This window comes from Eulemur rufifrons, chromosome 17 (genome assembly GCF_041146395.1).
Source record: "Eulemur rufifrons isolate Redbay chromosome 17, OSU_ERuf_1, whole genome shotgun sequence".
Lineage (NCBI taxonomy): Eukaryota > Metazoa > Chordata > Mammalia > Primates > Lemuridae > Eulemur > Eulemur rufifrons.
Window position 1 is genome coordinate 77,515,192 of NC_090999.1, and position 20,056 is coordinate 77,535,247.

Sequence of the window (20,056 nt, forward strand, 5' to 3'; positions counted from 1 at the left end):
TAAAAAATTAAAACATAATATATCCACTTATTTTATCCCCAGTTAGATTTTAATGACATAAGAAATACAAAAGTTAACTGTACTTATCTTGAGACTGTACCTACACATAGTTATATGTTTGGTTTCTCAGAAACCATTTTTGTATGAAGTATATAGAAAATTGACGCAAAACATCCAGAACCTTCAGGCACAGGCTGAAATTCATGCTTTGGTTTATTCTACGAGTTCTATGATACTCAACTGAGACACATTATTTTTCTCATATAATAAACTAAATAATAATCTAATTGCCTAACAAAACTACCAATTTTATGTTATAGCATAGAAGTATTAGCTGGTGTTATAATGATAAGATCTACAAACAGAGAGCATTAATCTACTTAATATGAAAGATTTTAATGTATCTAATGACTTTATTCTTTACATTGTGAAAAATCAACACAGAATTAATTCTTAAGAACTGTTGGTAAAATTGAATTCTTTGGTTTCCCAAACAACATAAAGTTGTTCCCAAACAACTTTCAATACATTTGAAAGCAGCCAAGAAGGGTTATCATATTACTATGGTGCAGGAGGCAGCTCTTCTCGTTAGAATTTGGTATGGCTAGAATTCATCAAAATTCTTCTCTTCATCAGGCCAGGAACAAAGTAAACTTTTTCTTGACCTTAACAAGTTCAATTTGGGTAAATCATTATATTGTCTGGACTTTCACATGCTGTTACTACTGTCGTGGTAGCTAGGGGGCTATATATATGATTGAAGTTGGTAGGAAATGGAAGCACCTTTTACTGCTTTATTCAATTCATTAACTCATCATGCTCTGGAATACCAGTAATGTACAAGGTACCTGTGTATCAGCTAAGCAATGAGATATCTTTCCTATTTCTTGCATATTGTAGCCACTCAACAAAAGTCAGTTGCTTAGAATGAGAATTATACCTGTAGCTGTGGGAATGTGCTTTTGTTTTTTGTCAATATTACAATTCCCACCCTCCCACCCCAAATTCTGGTTAGGGATTATAAAGCAAGAACTTAAATGTCTATGAGAAAGTAAAAAGGAGAGTGGAATTTTGAGTAGAGAGATGTGGTTTTGTGCATAGACTCAACCATTTACTGACCTTGATACATGGAGCAAATAACTGAATTGTAAACAACTATTTTATTTTTCTTATGGGTAAATAAATGTCTTACAGTGCTATTGTGAGGATGAAATTAATTAATATAAGAGCACTTTGTAAAGTGTGAAGTATAAGTACAAAGCGCTATTGCTACACTCCTCTGAAAAGAAATGGTATGTATGATATGTGAATTCTTTAAAAATATAATATTGAGAGAGACACTTCAATAAACCTTCCCAAATCAATACTATGAACTACTTACTATTTATTAGGCTAGCCATTTATCAAACGATTTGGATAAATTCTCAACTATATTTTCAAAAAGGATTCCTTCACCATTCTTTAGCTACAATATAAGCAGGCCCATGGCAGAGATTACTCAGATAATGCTTATACCCTTGGAAAAAGGAAAAGATGACGGTTGTTAGAAGCTATTTCCTAACCTATTCTCTCTGTCACTCAAAATACTGTCCTCTGTCTCTTTAACTAGCTCTAGGCAGCCCAAAGTAGTTATCTGAATATATATGTGTGTGTGTGTGTGTGTGTGTGTGTGTATAAATGTTAGCAAGTTATTATCTCTTATAATCTATTCTAGATGATTTAGTTAATGTGAGTAGGAAAATGTAGATGTTGAAATTTATAAACCATTAGAAATTTTTTAGAAAGCCCTGTGTATATGATATATTGGTTTAGCAAAAACTTTATTTGTGGATAACAGAACAATATTACAGCTCTCATTTTGTGATTCCAAGTTATCATCAGTCAGTCTCTAAACCCCAATATTTATAGCTATTGCTAGAGTAGCTTAAATATTAACTATGTGGTAAATAACTATTTAACATGATCAGTAAATGAAATAATCCTTTATTCTTTATCAAAAAATACTAATTAAATGAAATGTGAAAAAATTAATCATGGCCATATAATTACAATCTGATAGATAATATTCATAAAATTAGTTTAAATACATTATATATATTATTGAATCCATTTTGTATTCAAAGAAAAATATTGAAAATAAGTACTTTCTCTCCTAGTCCAAGTCTACTTCTAAAAAGTAGACATAAAAGGATGTGCATTTGGTAAGAAATTATCAACTGAATATAGCACAATGGATTAAAGTGTCTTATGTGAATAGGCTTGTATTGCCACCGCTTGTTTAACTCATAGTAAGAACAGAGTGATTAAAGACCTTTCTGATCTGTCAGGGGTAAAGAATGGTCACTGAAAATTGAGCCAAAAGATTTTTGTTCTGGTATTAGAACTACATTGCAGAAGAAATCAGTGTTCAGTGTTCAATATCAGACTCCTGTCGCAAGAAATCAGTACTAATTCAGGAAACAGGACTGGACTAGTATTTTGCAAATGATAGAAGGCCAAATTTTCTGTAACCCAATGAAGGCACTGAGGTAAACAGACAGCATAATGAGACATAATTCAGTTTGGCAGTGACCAATCAGGGCTCTACTTTTAAGTTTCACATGCTAATATTTCACTCTCAGAACCACACTTAATAATTCAAAGTGCCTTTAAAGAACAAAGCTTTTGTGGCTTGTTTTAAAAAATCAATCTTACATGATGGTCAATGATTTTTGCCAACTCTTTATCTGCCTTGGTGAAGAAATCTGGATATGGAAACATGGGAAGTTCTGTTAAAGAAGGATGCTCCCTTAAAAGGAAAATAAGAACAGATCCAACATTAGGTATAGATATTTATCATCCCTGGAAATAGACAGCTTTGTAAGTTGCAATTCATTCAGCATTTTGATTCTACATTGTTAACATAAAGTACTTAGTGCAGTCTACTGTAAGTTACCTTTTAGTTTCTATAAACCATCTTGGATGACTAAAACTGACATTTTTGAGAGTAGGGTATGCCATATTCATTAAAACTAGAAAATAATATAAGGGCAATCTTCTCTCAGCAGATGTCAATACTACAGCTAGTCAGCAGCGAATGAGATGCTGGGATATGAAGGGCTTAAGGAAGTCTGAAGGAGACGGCGCCCAGCGGAGAGATGAACGTGCCCAGCCCACATAGCTCCACAACTCTGGAGGTTCTGGTGCAAGCCTAAACCTAAGAATTTGATCGAAGATATGCTAAAAAAGATTTGATTTCAATACTTCTCCAAGGTCTCTGTGTTACTGAGGGTGTAAATGTGATAGATGGCTTAGCAATAGCTCAGTGAAATTCTTGGAAGTACAAAGCTGGGCCTCAAACTAAGGGAGATTTAGTTTAAATAATCCACACACTAATTGTACTATTAAAGTGATGAAGAAAGTATGTGAGTCCAGGAATACGTAAAGAGATGGTGGTAGAGGATGGTTTTGAGGGAGGAAAAGTGGGTATAGAGGAGAAAGTCTTAGGGAAGAACCCAAGGAGAGACAGCCAGTGAGAAATTTGCCTATCCAAAAGTCCGATTAATTTTTAAGACTGGAATGTCTAACATTATTTTTTTCAAGTTGCTGCCTATATCATTCCACTAAGCTCCACATTCTTGACACCCCTGCACCCCTCATTTCACCAGGTCCTGTTGTTCTATTATGTGCTAAAGGATTCTCAAACAAATTTCCTTTATCTTCATCTCCACCATCTCTTCCCTAGGCCAAACCATCATCATCTCTCACCTGAATGAAGGCCACATGTTTGGAATCTCTGTATCCACCATTCCTTACCCACTTTATTCTTGTCTCTAAAAAGTAGCCAGATTTTTTTTTTTTTTCAAAATACAAAGTGGATCATGTTAATCTCCTATATCAAACTATTCAATATAACACCATTAACTTCACAATTATGATCATGTTTGTTAAGGAAGCCTGAAGCAGACTGTGCATTTGTTAAAGTGGCTTTGCACGGTTTCTCCAGAATTATTTCTCTCCTTACTTTGCTTGAGTCTATGTATCCCTAACAGGCTTTCTTGCAGTTGCTGGATTGCAAATTGTTCCACCCCACTATTGTTTGTTTGCACAGGCTGTCATTTCTTTCTCTAATGCTTTTCTCCTCCTCTATCCCTGCTGCAGGGAGGGTTACTGCCTACTCATCCTCCAGCTCTCTGTTCAAGCCCGCTACCATTGCTCTCAATCCACCATGGACATTTCCTTCGTTACTCTGACCTCAGTTGTAATTCCACGCTTGTGACCTGCCTGTGTGAGCCATATGTTTTCTAATTAGAGTATGAGCTACGTGATCATGGAGACTTTTACCTGATTGCTTATCATTGTCTTCTCAGTGCCCAGCACAGTGCCACTGGACACTCAATGAATGTTTGTATGTTTGCTGAATGATTGAATGAATAAATGAAGGCTATGATATGCTTTCATCCCCTTTATTTTCCAAGCCATCAATAAGAGTCTACCATACAGCACTTTTGTGTCAGTAGAGTAGTATCCCATATAGCAAGATGGCAATCTCAGGAGACAAGTTGCAGAGCAGAGTTGACAGCAGAAGTTCAAAGGAGAACAATGGAAGTGACAGGCAACAAGGTTAAATGGAGCTCTCTCCCAAACTATAATATTCAGAAGTATTGTGTGGCAGAAAAGCACTAAGCTGCTTACTGCATGCAGAGTAGGGCCTCTAGTCAATCTATTAGAGTGCTGTATTAAAGAAAAATATGACCCTAGGAAGCTGGGACATTGGGGGACACACAGGGGATGAGACTTAGGTTAAATATATCCATTCAATGAAATGTGGACACTTTTAATATTCAAAGAATTGTGCCAAATGCTGTGAAAAGATAAATAAGACATAACCTTAAAATCATATAAAGGTTAAAAGTATTCAAGCAAGTTTTCCAATTTTTTTTCTTAAATAATATGTTTAAATTTTTAAAAATGCAAGCAACATAATGTCAAAAGACCTTTAAAATGGGAAAAGTAAGTGGACGTCCTTGTGCACCTGTGATTTCTAGTTACCTCAGTTGAATAGTTTGTACTTGACAATAAAAATGCACAGGTAGCCACAATACAAGAGAACATGGTATATGAGAGTGGTAAACATTCAGTGAAATAAAAAGTAAACAGTAAAATGTTTGAGCACATGGGCTCTGTGCTCAGAGAGATCTTGAAGCAGATTTTAGTTCTGCCATTTAGTGTTATTTAATCCCTCTGTTCTTCAGTTTCTTTATTCTTAATATAGAAAAATAATAGCACCTGCCTTATTATGTTTTCACAAGGATTAAAAAGGGATTAGACATGAATAAAACACTAAAAAAGTTTCAGGTGTAATATCTTTACCATCTCCACTATTAAAAGAATTCAGAGGAGAAAGCCATGGCTTCTAGCTGGTACTATCAATTGTAAGAAAAACGAATGGGGGATAAGACAGTTTTGTCAAGCATTAAAAGAGATGTAGAATCTTATGTCTTTAGTTAAATGGGAAGTGGTGGAGACTTTTCCAGAAAGATGGTGTATTAACTTCCTAGGGCTGCTTTAACAAATTACCATAAACTTGGAGGCTTAGCAAAACAGAAATGCATTCTCTCATGGCTCTGGAGGCCAAAAATACTAAATCAAGGTGCTGGCGGCACTGGTTCCTCTAGAAGTTTTGGGGGAAAAGCTGTTCCTTACATCTCTCAGCTTCCGGTGGTTGTTGAAAACCCTTGGTATTCCTTGGCTTATAGACACATCACTGCCATTTCTGTCTCTGTCTTCACATGGCCTTTCCCTTCTGTGACTCTGTGTATCTTCTCTTTTTCTGTTTCTTATAAGGACACTTCTTATGAGGATATAAGAATACTGTCATTGAATTTAAGGCCCACGTGACCAAGATGACCTGAACAATCACTTCAGTTTGGTGAAATTTTAGACAGGTGTCTTCGTGGCTATACGCCCCTGACCTCTCTTTTCTTAGAGCATTCACTTTAGAAAACTTTCAATTGTGAATCCTCTCTGCTCCTGTGAAATGTAAATCTTCTCCTAACATCTTGTCAGTTTCACAACCCATGAATGTCTTTCTCAAAAGCCATCTCTTTGAAATGTAATCAACAAGGAAGTTAGTCACCTATGGCCCAATCTCTGTGGGAGACTAGGAGCCTAACTTAGATAAGTGACAACTAGCAAACACATCACATACCCAATCACATTGACCAACCTAAGGTCCTCTAGTACCTTTCCAACTAGCTCACCCCAGCACTTAAAAATCCTCCTACATTTTGTTTCAGGGAATTGAGTTCAATCTCTCTCCCCTATTGCAATAGTTTCATACAAAATCTTCTTCATCTGTTTAATTTGTCTAGTTCAATTTTTCTTTGACACACTTTAATTTAGGATAACCTTATCTTGAAATCCTTAGCTTAATTACATCTACAAAATTCTTTTCTCCATGTAAGGTCACATTCACAGTTATGAGGGTTTGAGACTTGGGTATTTTTGGGGGAACACAATTCAACCCACTACAGATGACAAGACAGAAACAAAGACTCAGAATAAGAAAATAAAGAACTCATCTGAGGAGAGGTATGTTGTAGACTGAGATGGTTGGAACCTAGAATACACTGAAGGGAAGAGGAGGAGACTCATTTATTCACTTATTCATTCATTTATTCAAATGTTTATTGCAAAAAAGATGTTATGATAAGGAATGGGAAGAAAAAAGAAAAAGAAAAGCTTAGATACTGCCCTCCAGGAGTTTGAAGTTCACATGGAGGAATATATGTAAACAGCTATCCACAGTGCACTGGGAAAATTCCCATAAAATGGTAAAATAGGGTTCTTTGGGGTACGAAGGTAGGTAGATGGTATGATTTAACTTAGTCTGAAAGAGGGTAAGAGAGATCTTATTGGATGGATTATGCATGATTGTCCCAATAGGATGATGATGAGATTGATGAAAAGACAAATTTGAAACATACTCAGTTTCCTTTCCAAGGATGACAACTGCACAGAGGTATTTACAAAATACAAGGGGAATAACACAGTTTCCTATGCAGAACTATGGGTTTTTTTAATCTCTACAAAGCTCTCCTGGAGACATAGAGGTCTGGGCTAAGTATCCCATAAGGCAGGAGATATTTCCCAGGTGCAGGTGGCAGGCACAGCTCTCAGGCCTCTTTATTCCCGCATCACACACACTGACCTAAGATTCATTGTTTAGGCATAAATTCAGCCAATAAAATCTTGCTTTTATCTCAAGCAAACTACAATAACCATTAGAATTACCCAACGAGGGAAAGATATTGTATCAATTAACATCCTTCTTTAACAACTGAATGATGTGCCCCTTATCCCACTTTTTGAGGAAAATTGTGTACCCATAGACTCATTGGTTGGTATGGCTTTTCCGTACAACACTTTATTCTCCTTTTAGAAATTCATTATAGATTAATGACCTTTCCCTGATTTCAAACTCAACTTGCTCCAATTAATTGTATACAATTTTTTTTTCTTTTGGAAGCTTACATTTTCATATTTGGCTACCAGAACCCTCTCTTTAGCCCACTTTCCTTTTGTCCTTAGTTCTACTGCAATATCTTATGATGAAAGCCTTACTTGCTAAAGGCAACAAACCCAAGCTACAGACACTGTCCACAAAGCCCTGATTCCTTTTAGAAGAGATTGATATTATAAACCTGAATCTTGGAAATATGGTGGTATATTGGATGATTCCTTAAAACTTTTAAAGTTAAGCAGTATGATATTAGAAATAAAAACTACTTAAATCACTCTAATAGGATAAGAAAATCACTTTTTATCAAAAGATCATGGTTCATGTAATTTCTGATTAAATTAAGTTACTTTTTAACTTTCTTTAAGAGCATATCGCTCTAAGTTTTCTCTTTTAGTCAGCTTTGTGGCACAATACTAAAGAAGGGCAATCAATTCTGTATTCAAATTGCCTCCAACATTTAAAAGTTTCCATTTTTTGTTCTTTGAGCCTGAAAAGGTTAACAACCAGAGGTTCACTTCATTAGTACCACTGGATCAATAATTACTTGAAAGGAAAATAAAATCCTTTCTCTCTCCAAGGTAAACTGAAGAATATGTAGGTTCAAAACAATTACTATTTCAGCTAGAATAACAAATCAGTACCCAATAGCAATAGAAGGTACAATACAAATAAAATCTCTGAGGGTTTTTTAAAAATTATTTTTATTTTACTCTAAAATTTTACTTAGCTCATTTTCCATGGTCTCTAGTGCCATAATTCTATCATAGGAATTTTTGTGTTAAATTCCAATTTATTAAAAACCTTTGAATAAATATAGATCTCAGTATTGTACTAAGTAAACTTTTTAAAAACCTTTAGAACTTCTGTTTGTCACTGTGGAGAGTAGCTTGCAGCAGAACAGTAATCCTACAGACAACGATCATTATAAGAGGCAAAGATTATTTAATAAAATCTGTTTAAAAGCATCACCGATACACTGAATTGGCCAGGACTTGAAGGGCCAAAATATCAGAGACAATGGAATCATGGGGAAGTGAGTAACATTCTCCAAAATATGATTCTCCTTAGGGCATTTCCCCATTTACTGTATGGAGCAAAAGGTGAAAAAAATTTTGATCAGAGGCAGAGAAAACAGGAGAGCATGTGACAATCGCACAGGGTCGGAAAGGCAAAAATTAAAGTTTAGAGCTGCCAAGATAGGCAAGACTTGAGGGGTCAAGCTCAAGAGAAGTGAGCTCCACACACATCACTAGGTTTCTCCTCAAGGCATTTGCTGAATTATTAAACTGAGCAGGCTAAGAAGCCAAGCAAAGAAGTCACTAACCAGTAGAGTGGGATATTTTCAGCAACTTTACGGTAGAGAGGAACACAAAAGTTGCAGCTTAGACTCTGCAAAACTGGAGAGGCATTAAAAAGCATCTCGGGTTCCCATTTGGAACTCCTGAAAAATCTATCTATACACTGGGGTTATGTTTGAATCAGATGTAGATTTAACTTGAAAGTTAGATCATCTTTGAGTCAGTTCAGTCACTGGTTGGATTAAAATGCTCCGCTGTCAATCAAGTTACATAGCAGAAGAAAGCGAACTCTTTCTGGAGGCATATAGCATTAACCTCTTTATAATTTTTAATACACAGGATCCAGCATTCAATAAAAAATGATCTGGCATACCAACAAAAATTACATAGAAGACTCATATTGAGTTGCAAATAAGGACTTTAAAATAACTATGATAAATATACTTAAATAAATAAATAATAAGATGAAAAGTTTCACCAGAAAACTGGAATCTATTTTAAAAATTCACACAGTAATTTCAGAATTGAAAAAAAAGGAGCAAGTGAAACTAAAAAGTCAATAGATGGATATAATAGCAAGCAAAGAAGAAAAGAAGATTAGTGAACAGGAAAATAGGGAAAGGGAAACATTTAGGCTAAATCAAGAGACAAAAAAAGGCAAAACATATAAAAAGAGCATAAGAGACATATATGAGAATGTTCTAAGTAGCATTGTTTATAATAATAACAAAATTGAATACAACCAAAATATTTACCAATAGTACAAGGGATAAATTGTGGAAGATTTATAAAATAGAAATACTTTAAGTATTCAAAAAAGCTTTAAATACTTTAAATGCTATTAATATAAATGAATGAACTCTATCTAGATGCAACCACATAGAATAGTTTGAACACAAAAAACAGATCTATACAGGAAAACACAATGTAATTTTATTTATAAGTATTCAAAGCAATATAAAATTAAGAATGCATACACATATGGAAAACTGTAAATAAAAATAACAAAACGATTTACAAAATTTAGGACAGTAGTTCCTTCTGCAAGCAAGGAGCTCCAAGTGATTAGGGAAGGATACAAAAGAATTTCCAGTTTTAATAATACTCATTTCCTAATCTGAATGGTGAGAACCTTGATGCTAGTTTTATTATATCATTATCATTACTATTGGTATTACTAAAATTGTACATCCATATTATATACCTCATATATATTACAAATTTAAAAATAAAAAAGTAAAAGAAGTAAAAAGCACAATTTTGCATGAATGAAACATGTTACGAAGCACGAGTTTGCCCTCTGCAGTAACTGCCTAATTATCAAAAACAAGAGCTACAAAGGCACTTTTGTGTGGGTTATTTGATGAACATGGATAATAAGATCTTTAAATATGAAATACAGTTATGACAAAATCCAAATAGGCTGGCCATATATTGAGCTTGCTGCTTTTATTTGGATAGAACCAATATTATTTGCCTGAAGCAATATCTCAGGGGCTATCACTCAAACTATCCCTAGGAATTTAATGAAGTATTTGCTATGAGGCTGGTAGTTGTCCTGAAGGTTTTACTGGATAAGGCAGCATCTCTGTTCAGTCCTGGCAGCATCACAGTCTGAATGAACCATGTGGCCCCACCCCCAGGCTTTTTCTAACATCACTTGTTTTGAGGTTCCATAGCCTCACAGGCTGGAGACACCAAGGGACTCAGTCTCCCCTCAGTCTGCTTCGGGGCAAGGCTCTGTTTTTTTCCCCTTGTGAGCATTCAGTATTTTGAGTAAATTTTACTTAAACCTGATCTTTCCCTTTCTTGAGCTCTTCTTCTCCTGTACAAACCAGGAGTCACTCCTGTTTGTCCAGGTCTGTCTGTTACTATGTCGAATTCCTCTGATTGCTTCATTCAGCTTGGCCAGGTTTGTGCTGTGACTGCCCAGAAACACAGAAGGCACAACCTACTTGTGGCTCTAAGGCCTAACTTGGCTCTGTTTCCCAGTGAGAGGCCACTGGGCTGCCTTTCCCTTCTCATAGTCTGAGTGCAGAGATTATGAACAAATTTTGATGCTTTTTTTCCTCCAATAAAATAGACTTGTCTTCCACTTAACATCACTCTATTGCCCAAGCTAGAGTGCAGTGGCATCAAAATAGCTCACTGCAACCTCAAGCTCCAGGGCTCGAGCAATCCTCCTGCCTCAGACTCCTAAGTAGCTGGGACTACAGGTGTGATTAATTTAAAAAAATTTTTTTTATGGAGCCAGGGGTCTTTCTATGTTGCCCAGGCTGGTCTTGATCTCCCGGCCTCAAGTGATCCTCCATCCTAGGCTTCCCAAAGTGCTAGTATGAGCCACCATGCCTGACAACATTGTCCATTTAATCACACTACCTTTTATAATGGTCTTTCATTTTCCATAGTATTTACCCTTATTTTACTAATGGATTAGGGTGGGAGGAGAAAAAGAAAACAACCCCTTGCCTATCATGGCTTTGCTTTCCCTAACCAGAATTTGCAGAAACCAAGACCAGAAAGCAGAATTCAAACTGACCAGAACTATTCCAAGGAACTTTGAAGCCCCTGAGCATGTCACCAGTCTCTCCCCTACAAATCAGTTCAGAAAGTTGTTTATGCTTAACGAAATTATATCTTAAGTAGAACTGTCTGTTAATTCTTCAGTAGTATTTTTACCAATTTCATTTCATTTCAGTATTCTTAGGAACCAGGGATCATCCTGGAAATTAAGTTTTCAAATCCTTAGAGACATATTTAACCATAACTTTCACACTCAGAAACTGGTCAGATTTAATCTTTCATACATCTTTAAGACAGGCAGTTAAAAAGTAGATGATTTTCTGGGCACGTGAATGAGAGATTTATATCTCAATTATATAATTTTGATTTTCCATTTGGGAGGGATGATTGGTACAAGTAGTAAATCATACCTGAGTACACTTGGAACGTTATTTTTATTTTCTTTGACTCTAATTAGCGTGTTTAAATTACACAGCCTCAAGATTACAGCTGCTGGCAAAGGCCAAGATTTCAAGCATAAATATTTGCAAGAACATTATACAAAGTTAAAAAAAGAAACTGTTATTACACCAAATCAGTTTCCTTGGCTACTTTTTAAAGATAGGTTGGTAAAGAAAGGACTTGTTCTCATTTGACTACTGTTTTTACCATTACCTGCTTCCATATTACAAATATCTTGTAACTATTTGATTGACCTTGTTTTGTAGTTCCTGTATATTAAAACACTTTACAGATACAGTTTGCTCGGTGAGAGTTAAAATATTGTTCTGCTCTCAACCCTCCAACACCTACAGCCTGGGCAATGATCCGTTTCTGCTTGGCATGGAGAACTGCCAGTCAAAGGAGGCTTGGGGTCCTTGGGCTTCTGCCGTTCCCAGTGATCCCGTCGCAGGGCCTCTGTCTCAGACCTCAGCTTCTACAGTTTCAATCTCACTTTTCCTTGCCAGCCAGGCTACTGACCTGGTGGTTTCACTATACAGTTCCTGCTGGAAAGTTTCAGGAGTTGCTTTCACATTGAGTAGAGCCTACAGAAATAGCTGAGGAACTCAAAGCCAGTCAAGGCTTTTTGAATTTTAATTTCTTTTCAATTCACCAAGTCAGAATATCCATTGGACACGTTCCATTGAAACAATTCTTCCTACATTCTCAGACACAAAATTTTATAGTCCTGGTCCAATGATACTCTGCTGCTACACTAGCATTACAGAGTCAGCTTCTACTGCAATTTATCTACAATCCCTGAAATCTATTTCTCCATTAGGGTTTGGGGTGTTTGCATCCATCCCATTGTAGACACCAATCTGTGTGGTTATCACAACAGGACTGTGATGTGACTGACGTCAAAGACATGTCAAAAGACACGGTAAAAGGATGTCATGCAGACGGTTTCACAAAGCAGGAGAAAACAGAATGTGCCCCTAGGCCGAGGTACATCTCCAGGAATACCTCTGAAAGAAATCTGGAGGGATGAGTAGGAGTTAGTGTAAAGTTAGTGAGAATAACGGTGCATATGACTTACGTGAGTAGATGTTAGATATATCCAATTGTCCTTTGAGGGATAAGGTTGGGTGGAGAACAAGTGATAATTTCCTTTCAAAATATGTGGAATTTAAGTGTCTTCTCACACCAAGTAGAACTGGTTGCTCTCTTGGCCTGCTATGTTGCTGTCATGCTGGGAATACTCCCCATCTCTGTTCTCTGTTGGGACCACTGCTTTCTGTACCCCACCATGCTCCTTATCCTTGATCTGTGCCTTTCATCTGGGGGCACACATTCATAAGAAACTTCCTAAGACATGGTGAATAGAAGGTAAGTAGTTTGAAACCCTCGTATATTTGAAAATATTTTGATTCTACACTCACTTTTGATAGATTAGGGGCAGAACCATATTCAGGTATTATTTGCTATCTCAACTCTCATGACCCAATTTGAAGGACAAAATAGATTCAGATAAATTTTTATGTGAAAACTTGTTACCTACTTTCCAAACATTATGAACCAAATACACTTGAATAACACGGGATATTTATAATTTTAGAGTGGATATTATTGTCCCTCAGTGTACTGAGGCGATTGCTGCACTGGCTTCTTGCCTCTGGTGCTGCTTTTGAAGAGTCTAGTGCCATCTTGATTTCAGGTATTTGTAGTTTTGTTTGCTTGGTCTCTCTGGAGCTGTATTATTGAAGATTTTTTTTGCTAATTTTCTGAGTAGACAAATGCAGAAATCTCAATTAACAAAATAAATGGTTGCTTCTTGCTCACTTAATACTGATGCAGTTCAATAGGAGCTCTCCTTCATCTGAAGACCCAGGGATCCAGACTTTTTCCATCTTGTAATGCCACTACCTCAACATGTGGCTTTCAAGGTCATTTTGACCAAGGAAGAAATATGTGGAAAGGATGCAATGTTTTGTTCGTTTTTTTCTTTTGAGACACAGTCTTGCTCTCTTGCCTGGACTAGAGTGCTGTGGCACCAGCCTAGCTCACAGTAACCTCAAACTCCTGGGCTCAAGTGATTCTCCTGCCTCAGCCTCCCCAGTAGCTGGTGGGACTGCAGGTGTGCACCAACACACCTGGCTAATTTTTTTTCTATTTTTAGTTGCCCAGCTAATTTCTTTCTATATTTAGTAGAGATGGGGTCTCTCACTCTTGCTGAGACTGGTCTCGAATTCCTGATCCTCCTGTCTTGGCCTCCCAGAGTGCTAGGGTTATAGGTGTGAGCCACCACGCCTAGTCTCGGAAGCAATGGTTCTTCACTGCTTTGTCACAGATGTGTTATGTCACTTTTGTTAATAGTACTTGCCAAAAAATACATGATTCTAACTCAAGATTTCTAAACCTTGACTATATTGATATTTGGGCTTAGATATTGCTTTGTTGAAGGTGCTGCCCTGTTCACTGTAGAATATTTGGCAACATCTCTGGCCTCTGCCCACTAGATGTCAGTAACATCCCCCACTGTGACAACCAAAGATGTCTATTAACATTGATAAAGTCCCCTGAGAGGCAAAAATCGCCTGTGTTTGAGAACCACTGCTATAACCTAACTGCAAGGAAGTCTTCTGGGAAAAGTAAGGAAACACATGAAATGTTTTATGATTGCTAATGGTCTCTGTCACGGGAAGTTTTAAGCTTCCTTTTTCCTTAGTTTTTCCATTTTCACAATGAAGTGTATGGTGACAAGTTTCCGGATGGCCTCCAATAATCCCTGCCTCCTAGTACTCATACCCTTGTATACTTCCCTTTCCCTGAGCATGGGGTGGCGTAAGGACTTGCTTCTAACCCATAGACTACGACAAAGGTGATGGGATATCACTTCCATAATCAAGTATGACTTCTGTCTTATTAGCAAACTCTCTATTTTTCCCTCTTGGCTTTTATGATTTGATAAATGAAGTTGCCATATTGGTGAGGCTTACAAATAAGGGACTAAGGATGGTCTTTCACTAACAGCCAGCAAGTTGCTGAGGTTCTCAGTGTAACAGTTTATGAGGAACTAAATCCTGCCAATCATTTATGAGTGATTTTGAAACTGTGTCTTTCCCAGTTCACCTTCAGATAAGACCCCAGTCCTGGCTAACAGTTTGACTGTAGACATGTGAAGGACCCCAAATTAGTGAATCCAGCCAAGCCATATATGGATTACTGACCCACTGACACTGTGAGATGATAAATAAATGTTGGTTTTGGTTGCCATGTTTTATATTCATTTGTTACATAGCAAAGGATAACTAATACAAAGTGTCTTAAAGTAGTTCTTTTTAAATTCATTTCTGAGCACTATTTGGGCCCCTTAAATATGTAAATGTGTCTTTAATTCTTCAAATTAAAAAATAAATTCATTGATAAATAGCTCTCTTTTGTTTTCTTTGTTATTTCTTTGTTATTTTCTTCTGGACTTCCCTTAATTATACTAGAGGGATAATTAGGGGCATTTTATTTTATTATTTTATTTCTTTTTATTATCTCTCATTTTATTATCTTTTTGTTCCCATTTTCTTCTTCTTTGTCTTTATTCTACTTTCTGGAATATCTCTTCAACTTTATCTTCCAAACCTTCTGTTGAATTTTTAACTTTCATTATTATGTTTTCAATTTCTAAGAACTCTTTCTTTCTTATTCATATACTATTCTTTTTATAGCCTTCATTTTTCATGGATGAAAAAATTTTCATTTATTTCTCAGAAGACAATAATTATAGAGTTCTTTGGACATTTCTTCTGTCCTTCTGTCTTGTTCAGTTTTTTCTGAACATGTTTTACATTTTATTAATTTGAGCCACTGCCTAAAATGTTGGAGTCTTTTTTCAAATATTTTGTGAGACTTATCTCTCCATTAATATTTTAACAGCTTTATTAAGGTATAAATTGCACACGATAAATTTCATATGTTTAAATATATATAACTTGATAGTTATGACACATGCCTGCCCATGGAGCCATCATCATATTCAAGAAAATGAACATAACCATCACATGACTCTCTCCTAAATTTTCTGCATGCCCATTTTCTCAATTATTTTTGTTTAAGAACAAAATAGTACAAAGTCAATTGGGAGCTATGGCTTCGTTGCTGGGGCATGTTGAACATGTAGTGAATGATTGAGTAGTGATTATATTAGGTACATATTGCTACATAATAAATTACCCCATAATTAGGAGATTAAAATAACAAACATTTATTATTGCACAGGTTTGGGGGCATGGCATCTAGCTCAGAGTCTCTCACTGGTTAAAATCAAGGTGTTAGGGACCTCAGGCATCTCAAAGCTCAACTGGGGGAAGAGCCATTTACGAGCTTAGTCACATGACTGTCGGCAAGCCTCGTGTCCTTGCTGGCTGTTGGTCAGAGACAGCGGTTTCTTGCCATTCAAACCTCTTCTCAGAGCAGCTCAAAATATGGCAATTGGTTTCCCTCAGAGTGAGTGAACGAGAAAGTAGAGAAGGTCCTTAAGACAGAAGCCAAGTCTTTTTGTAACCTAAACTTGAAAATGGTATCTAATCACTTTTGCCATATTCTATCCCTTAGAGGTGAATCACTAAATCAAGGCAACACTCAGAGAAAGAGACTGAACAAGGGCATAGATATTAGGAGATAAGGATCGTTGAACACCATGTTAGAGGCTGCCAGCCACAGGGGTGAAGCTATTTTCTTGGGGAATCACCAGATGTCAGCAACTATAGGCCTTCTTTTCTTATGCTAGACCACCTCTGGCCTGGGGGTTGTGTCCCTCTGGCACACAGAGAGAGGATGAAAGGGGTGAAAGTGGAAGTAAGAGAGATACAAAGTAGAGGCTCTGAATCTGACTGTCCCACATGAAGTCTTTACCTTTACTCAGTACAACATTCTTGCAGTCTTTGAAGATTTTTAAGCAGTAAAATAGTATGATCAGAATTCTGTTTCAAAATGATTGCTCTGACAGATGTGCAGATTGAACAAGAAATACTTAGAGATGTGGGACCATTTCTGCTCCTATTGAGATAGAATGGTGGCAGTGATTATGAAAGATTGGAAGAGTTCTTAGCAGGGGGGCAACTGATTGCCATAGCAACTATACAGATTTGGGGGAGGATATATAAAAGATCATTTTTTTTCTTTTTTTCTGCCTCTGAGTAATTCCACTGTTGCTAGTTAGAAGATATAATAGTATAAGACTTTAAGCTTCAATCTAAATGACTAAGAATACCTAAATAGTAATATCCTACCAGTGATTTATTGCAGAAGTTCTCAACTGTGAAGTCTTGACAGGCTGGCCTATTTCCGTTATTGTGAGGTACATTAAAAATTGTTTATTACTAATAATAGCTAGGACAAAACTCTGGAGATTATTCATTCCTTTAAAATACACTCTGTTGGGCTTGCAGAATCCCTATAATGAACACTTTCACTTTCATTTATTATAACTTAGTTCTTGCATGGGATTTGATCCATGAAGTTACAACCAGCATTCTGAAAACTGAGACATAGCTGAGAATCTATATTTTCTTTGCAGCAATCTTTAGTAATACAAGAGTCATTGGAACTAGAGTTCAGGATGGAATTGAGAACCCTAGCACTCTTCAAAAAGAAATAGGTGAAGATGTTCATGTGAAAGCAGGCAGTCCTCCCCTATAACTATTTGCTCCCAGGGTAACACAGGCACAAGCAACACAAGTGCTGATTCTGCAGCACCCAGAGGCTTACCTTTTCTCTCCCTATATCAGCTTTCCTATATATATGATTAGCTTCTGCAGTTCATAAAAATAATTTAAAAAGGAAAGAGAGGAAAAATGATGGGTAGAGATTATATTGCATCTTAGAAAGGATCCTTGCAAGAAATAAATTTCTGTTTTCTGAAAGGGAAAACTTGCAAAGATCTGAAGGGCCCTATTTTTCAAACCGACTGAGGATAATAGAACTGTTGAGAGATATGAGATCCAGAGAGAATGGATAGAAAAAATCTTCTTACATTCTAGCACAGTCACATTAGATAAAAGCCTACCAAAGACTGGGAATCAGGTTAGGCACAATGGTTGTCACTGTGCCACCCAGCTGCAGAGGTAAGTAGAAGATTCTACTAGCACACAAATGTATAGAGAAGGACACAGGGACAATTTGTAAGTCCTATCTGTTAGCAAACACCAGTCCTACAGAGAGCCCTTTTCAATATATGGCAAGTAGAAAACATCCAAGTAATCTCTAGATTATTGCAAGGCAAGAAGAATGATATATGATTCCATATATCCAAAAGAAAATAAACTTTTAAAAATTATTTCTTTCTTGCTGATTTTCCTAAGTTCTAAATAGATTCTAGTTATCAGTCCTTTATCGGATGTGTAGCATGTGAAAGTTTTTTCCCATTCTGTAGGTTGTCTGTTTGCTCTCATGACAGTTTCTTTGGCTGTGCGGAAGCTTTTTAATTTAATCAGGTCCCATTTATTTATTTTTATTGTTGCTGTGATTGCCTTTGGGGTCTTCTTCATAAATTCTTTGCCTAGGCCAATGTCTATAAGAGTTTTTCCCACATTTTCTTCTAGAATTCTAATAGTTTCACACCTTAGGTTTAAGTCTGTTATCCACCGTGATTTGATTTTTGTGAGAGGTGAAAGATGTGGGTCCTGTTTCAGTTTTCTACGTGTGGATATCCAGTTTTCCCAGCACCATTTACTGAATAAACATTATTTTCCCCAGAGTATGTTTTTGTCTGCTTTGTCAAAGATTAGATGGCTATATGAGGATGGTTTTATGTCTTGATTCTCAGTTCTGTTCCACTGGTCTGTGTCGCTGTTCTTGTGCCAATACCAAGCTGCTTTGATAATCACAGCCTTGTAGTATAGTTTGAAGTCTGGTAAATTAATAACTATCAAAAAATGGGCAAAGGACATGAATAGAAATTTTTCAAAAGAAGACAGAAGAATGGCCAAGAAACATATGAAAAAATGCTCAACATCTCTAATCATCAGGGAAATGCAAATCAAAACCACAATGAGATATCACTTAACTCCAGTGAGAATGGCCTTTAACAAAAAGTCCTATAACAATAAATGTTGATGTGGATGTGGAGAGATAGGAACACTCATACACTGCTGGTGGGATTGCAAACTAGTGCAACCTCTGTGGAAAGCAATATGGTGATACCTTAAACAGATACAAGTAGACCTACCATTTGATCCAGCATCCCATTATTGGGCATCTACCCAAAAGAACAAAAGACATTCTATAACAAAGACATCTGCACTTGAATGTTTATAGCAGCACGATTCACAATTGCAAAGATGTGGAAACAACCCAAGTGCCCATCAATACATGAGTGGATTAATAAAATGTGGTATATGTATACCATGAAGCTATAAGACATAATGGGGATATAGCACCTCTTATATTTTCCTGGACAGAGCTGGAACCCATTCTACTAAGTGAAGCATCCCAAGAATGGAAAAATAAGCACCACATGTACTCACCATCAAATTGGTGTTTCACTGATCATCACCTAAGAGCACATTTAGGAATAACATTAATTGGGCATCGGGAAGATGTGGGTGGAGGAGGGGATGGATGGATACATACATAATGAGTGCGATGCGCACCGCCTAGGAGATGGACATGCTTGGAGCTCTGAATCAGGGGCGTGGTGGGGTGGGGGGGCAAGGGCAATATACATAACCTAAACTATTGTACCACCATAATATGCTAAAATAAAAAAAATATTTACTTCAGGAACTGGAAAGAAGGTACAGAAAACGGGTTGGTACATGCAACAGGATGTAAGTTATAATATTCATAAAATAGGAGATGAAAGTCATAAGAATAGAAAAGTCAGAGAAGAAAAGATGTGAAATGAGGAAGGATGGCATAAGAACAAAAAGTGCCAAGTAAAAGACCCATACCTAGTAAAAGCAGTTAAAAAAAACAGAAAAGATATTATTAAAAAATAAGTCAGTGTTATGGGTTACCAATTTGAGAGGATTTCTGAAGTTCAGAGAAAAATAGAAAGTGAAAATAAAGAGAAGAAATAACTAAGATGGAATAAAAAGATGTTATTTAATCCAATAATTATCAATTTCAAAACCCAGAAAAATTTGAATAGAGGCAGTATTCAAAGCTATGACCACAGAAAACTCAAACAGCTAAAAATTAATGTACATATGGAAATGACTTACTAGACTAGTTTAAAAAAATGAATACTCAAGAACAAATAAACTACAATGACAAAAGCAAAATTATACAAATATTGAGAGAGAAAAATAAACAA

General features: G+C 36.4%; 1 protein-coding gene across 1 annotated transcript in view; it reads right to left on the bottom strand.

The window, feature by feature from the left end:
• Nucleotides 1-20,056, bottom strand: part of TMEM232 (transmembrane protein 232) — a 179,140-nt gene that overhangs the window by 3,380 nt on the left and 155,704 nt on the right. Inside the window, exon 12 of the mRNA XM_069492237.1 lies at nucleotides 2,695-2,788. Within this exon, the coding sequence (XP_069348338.1) occupies nucleotides 2,695-2,788 (94 nt within the window). The remainder of the gene's footprint in view (nucleotides 1-2,694; nucleotides 2,789-20,056) is intronic.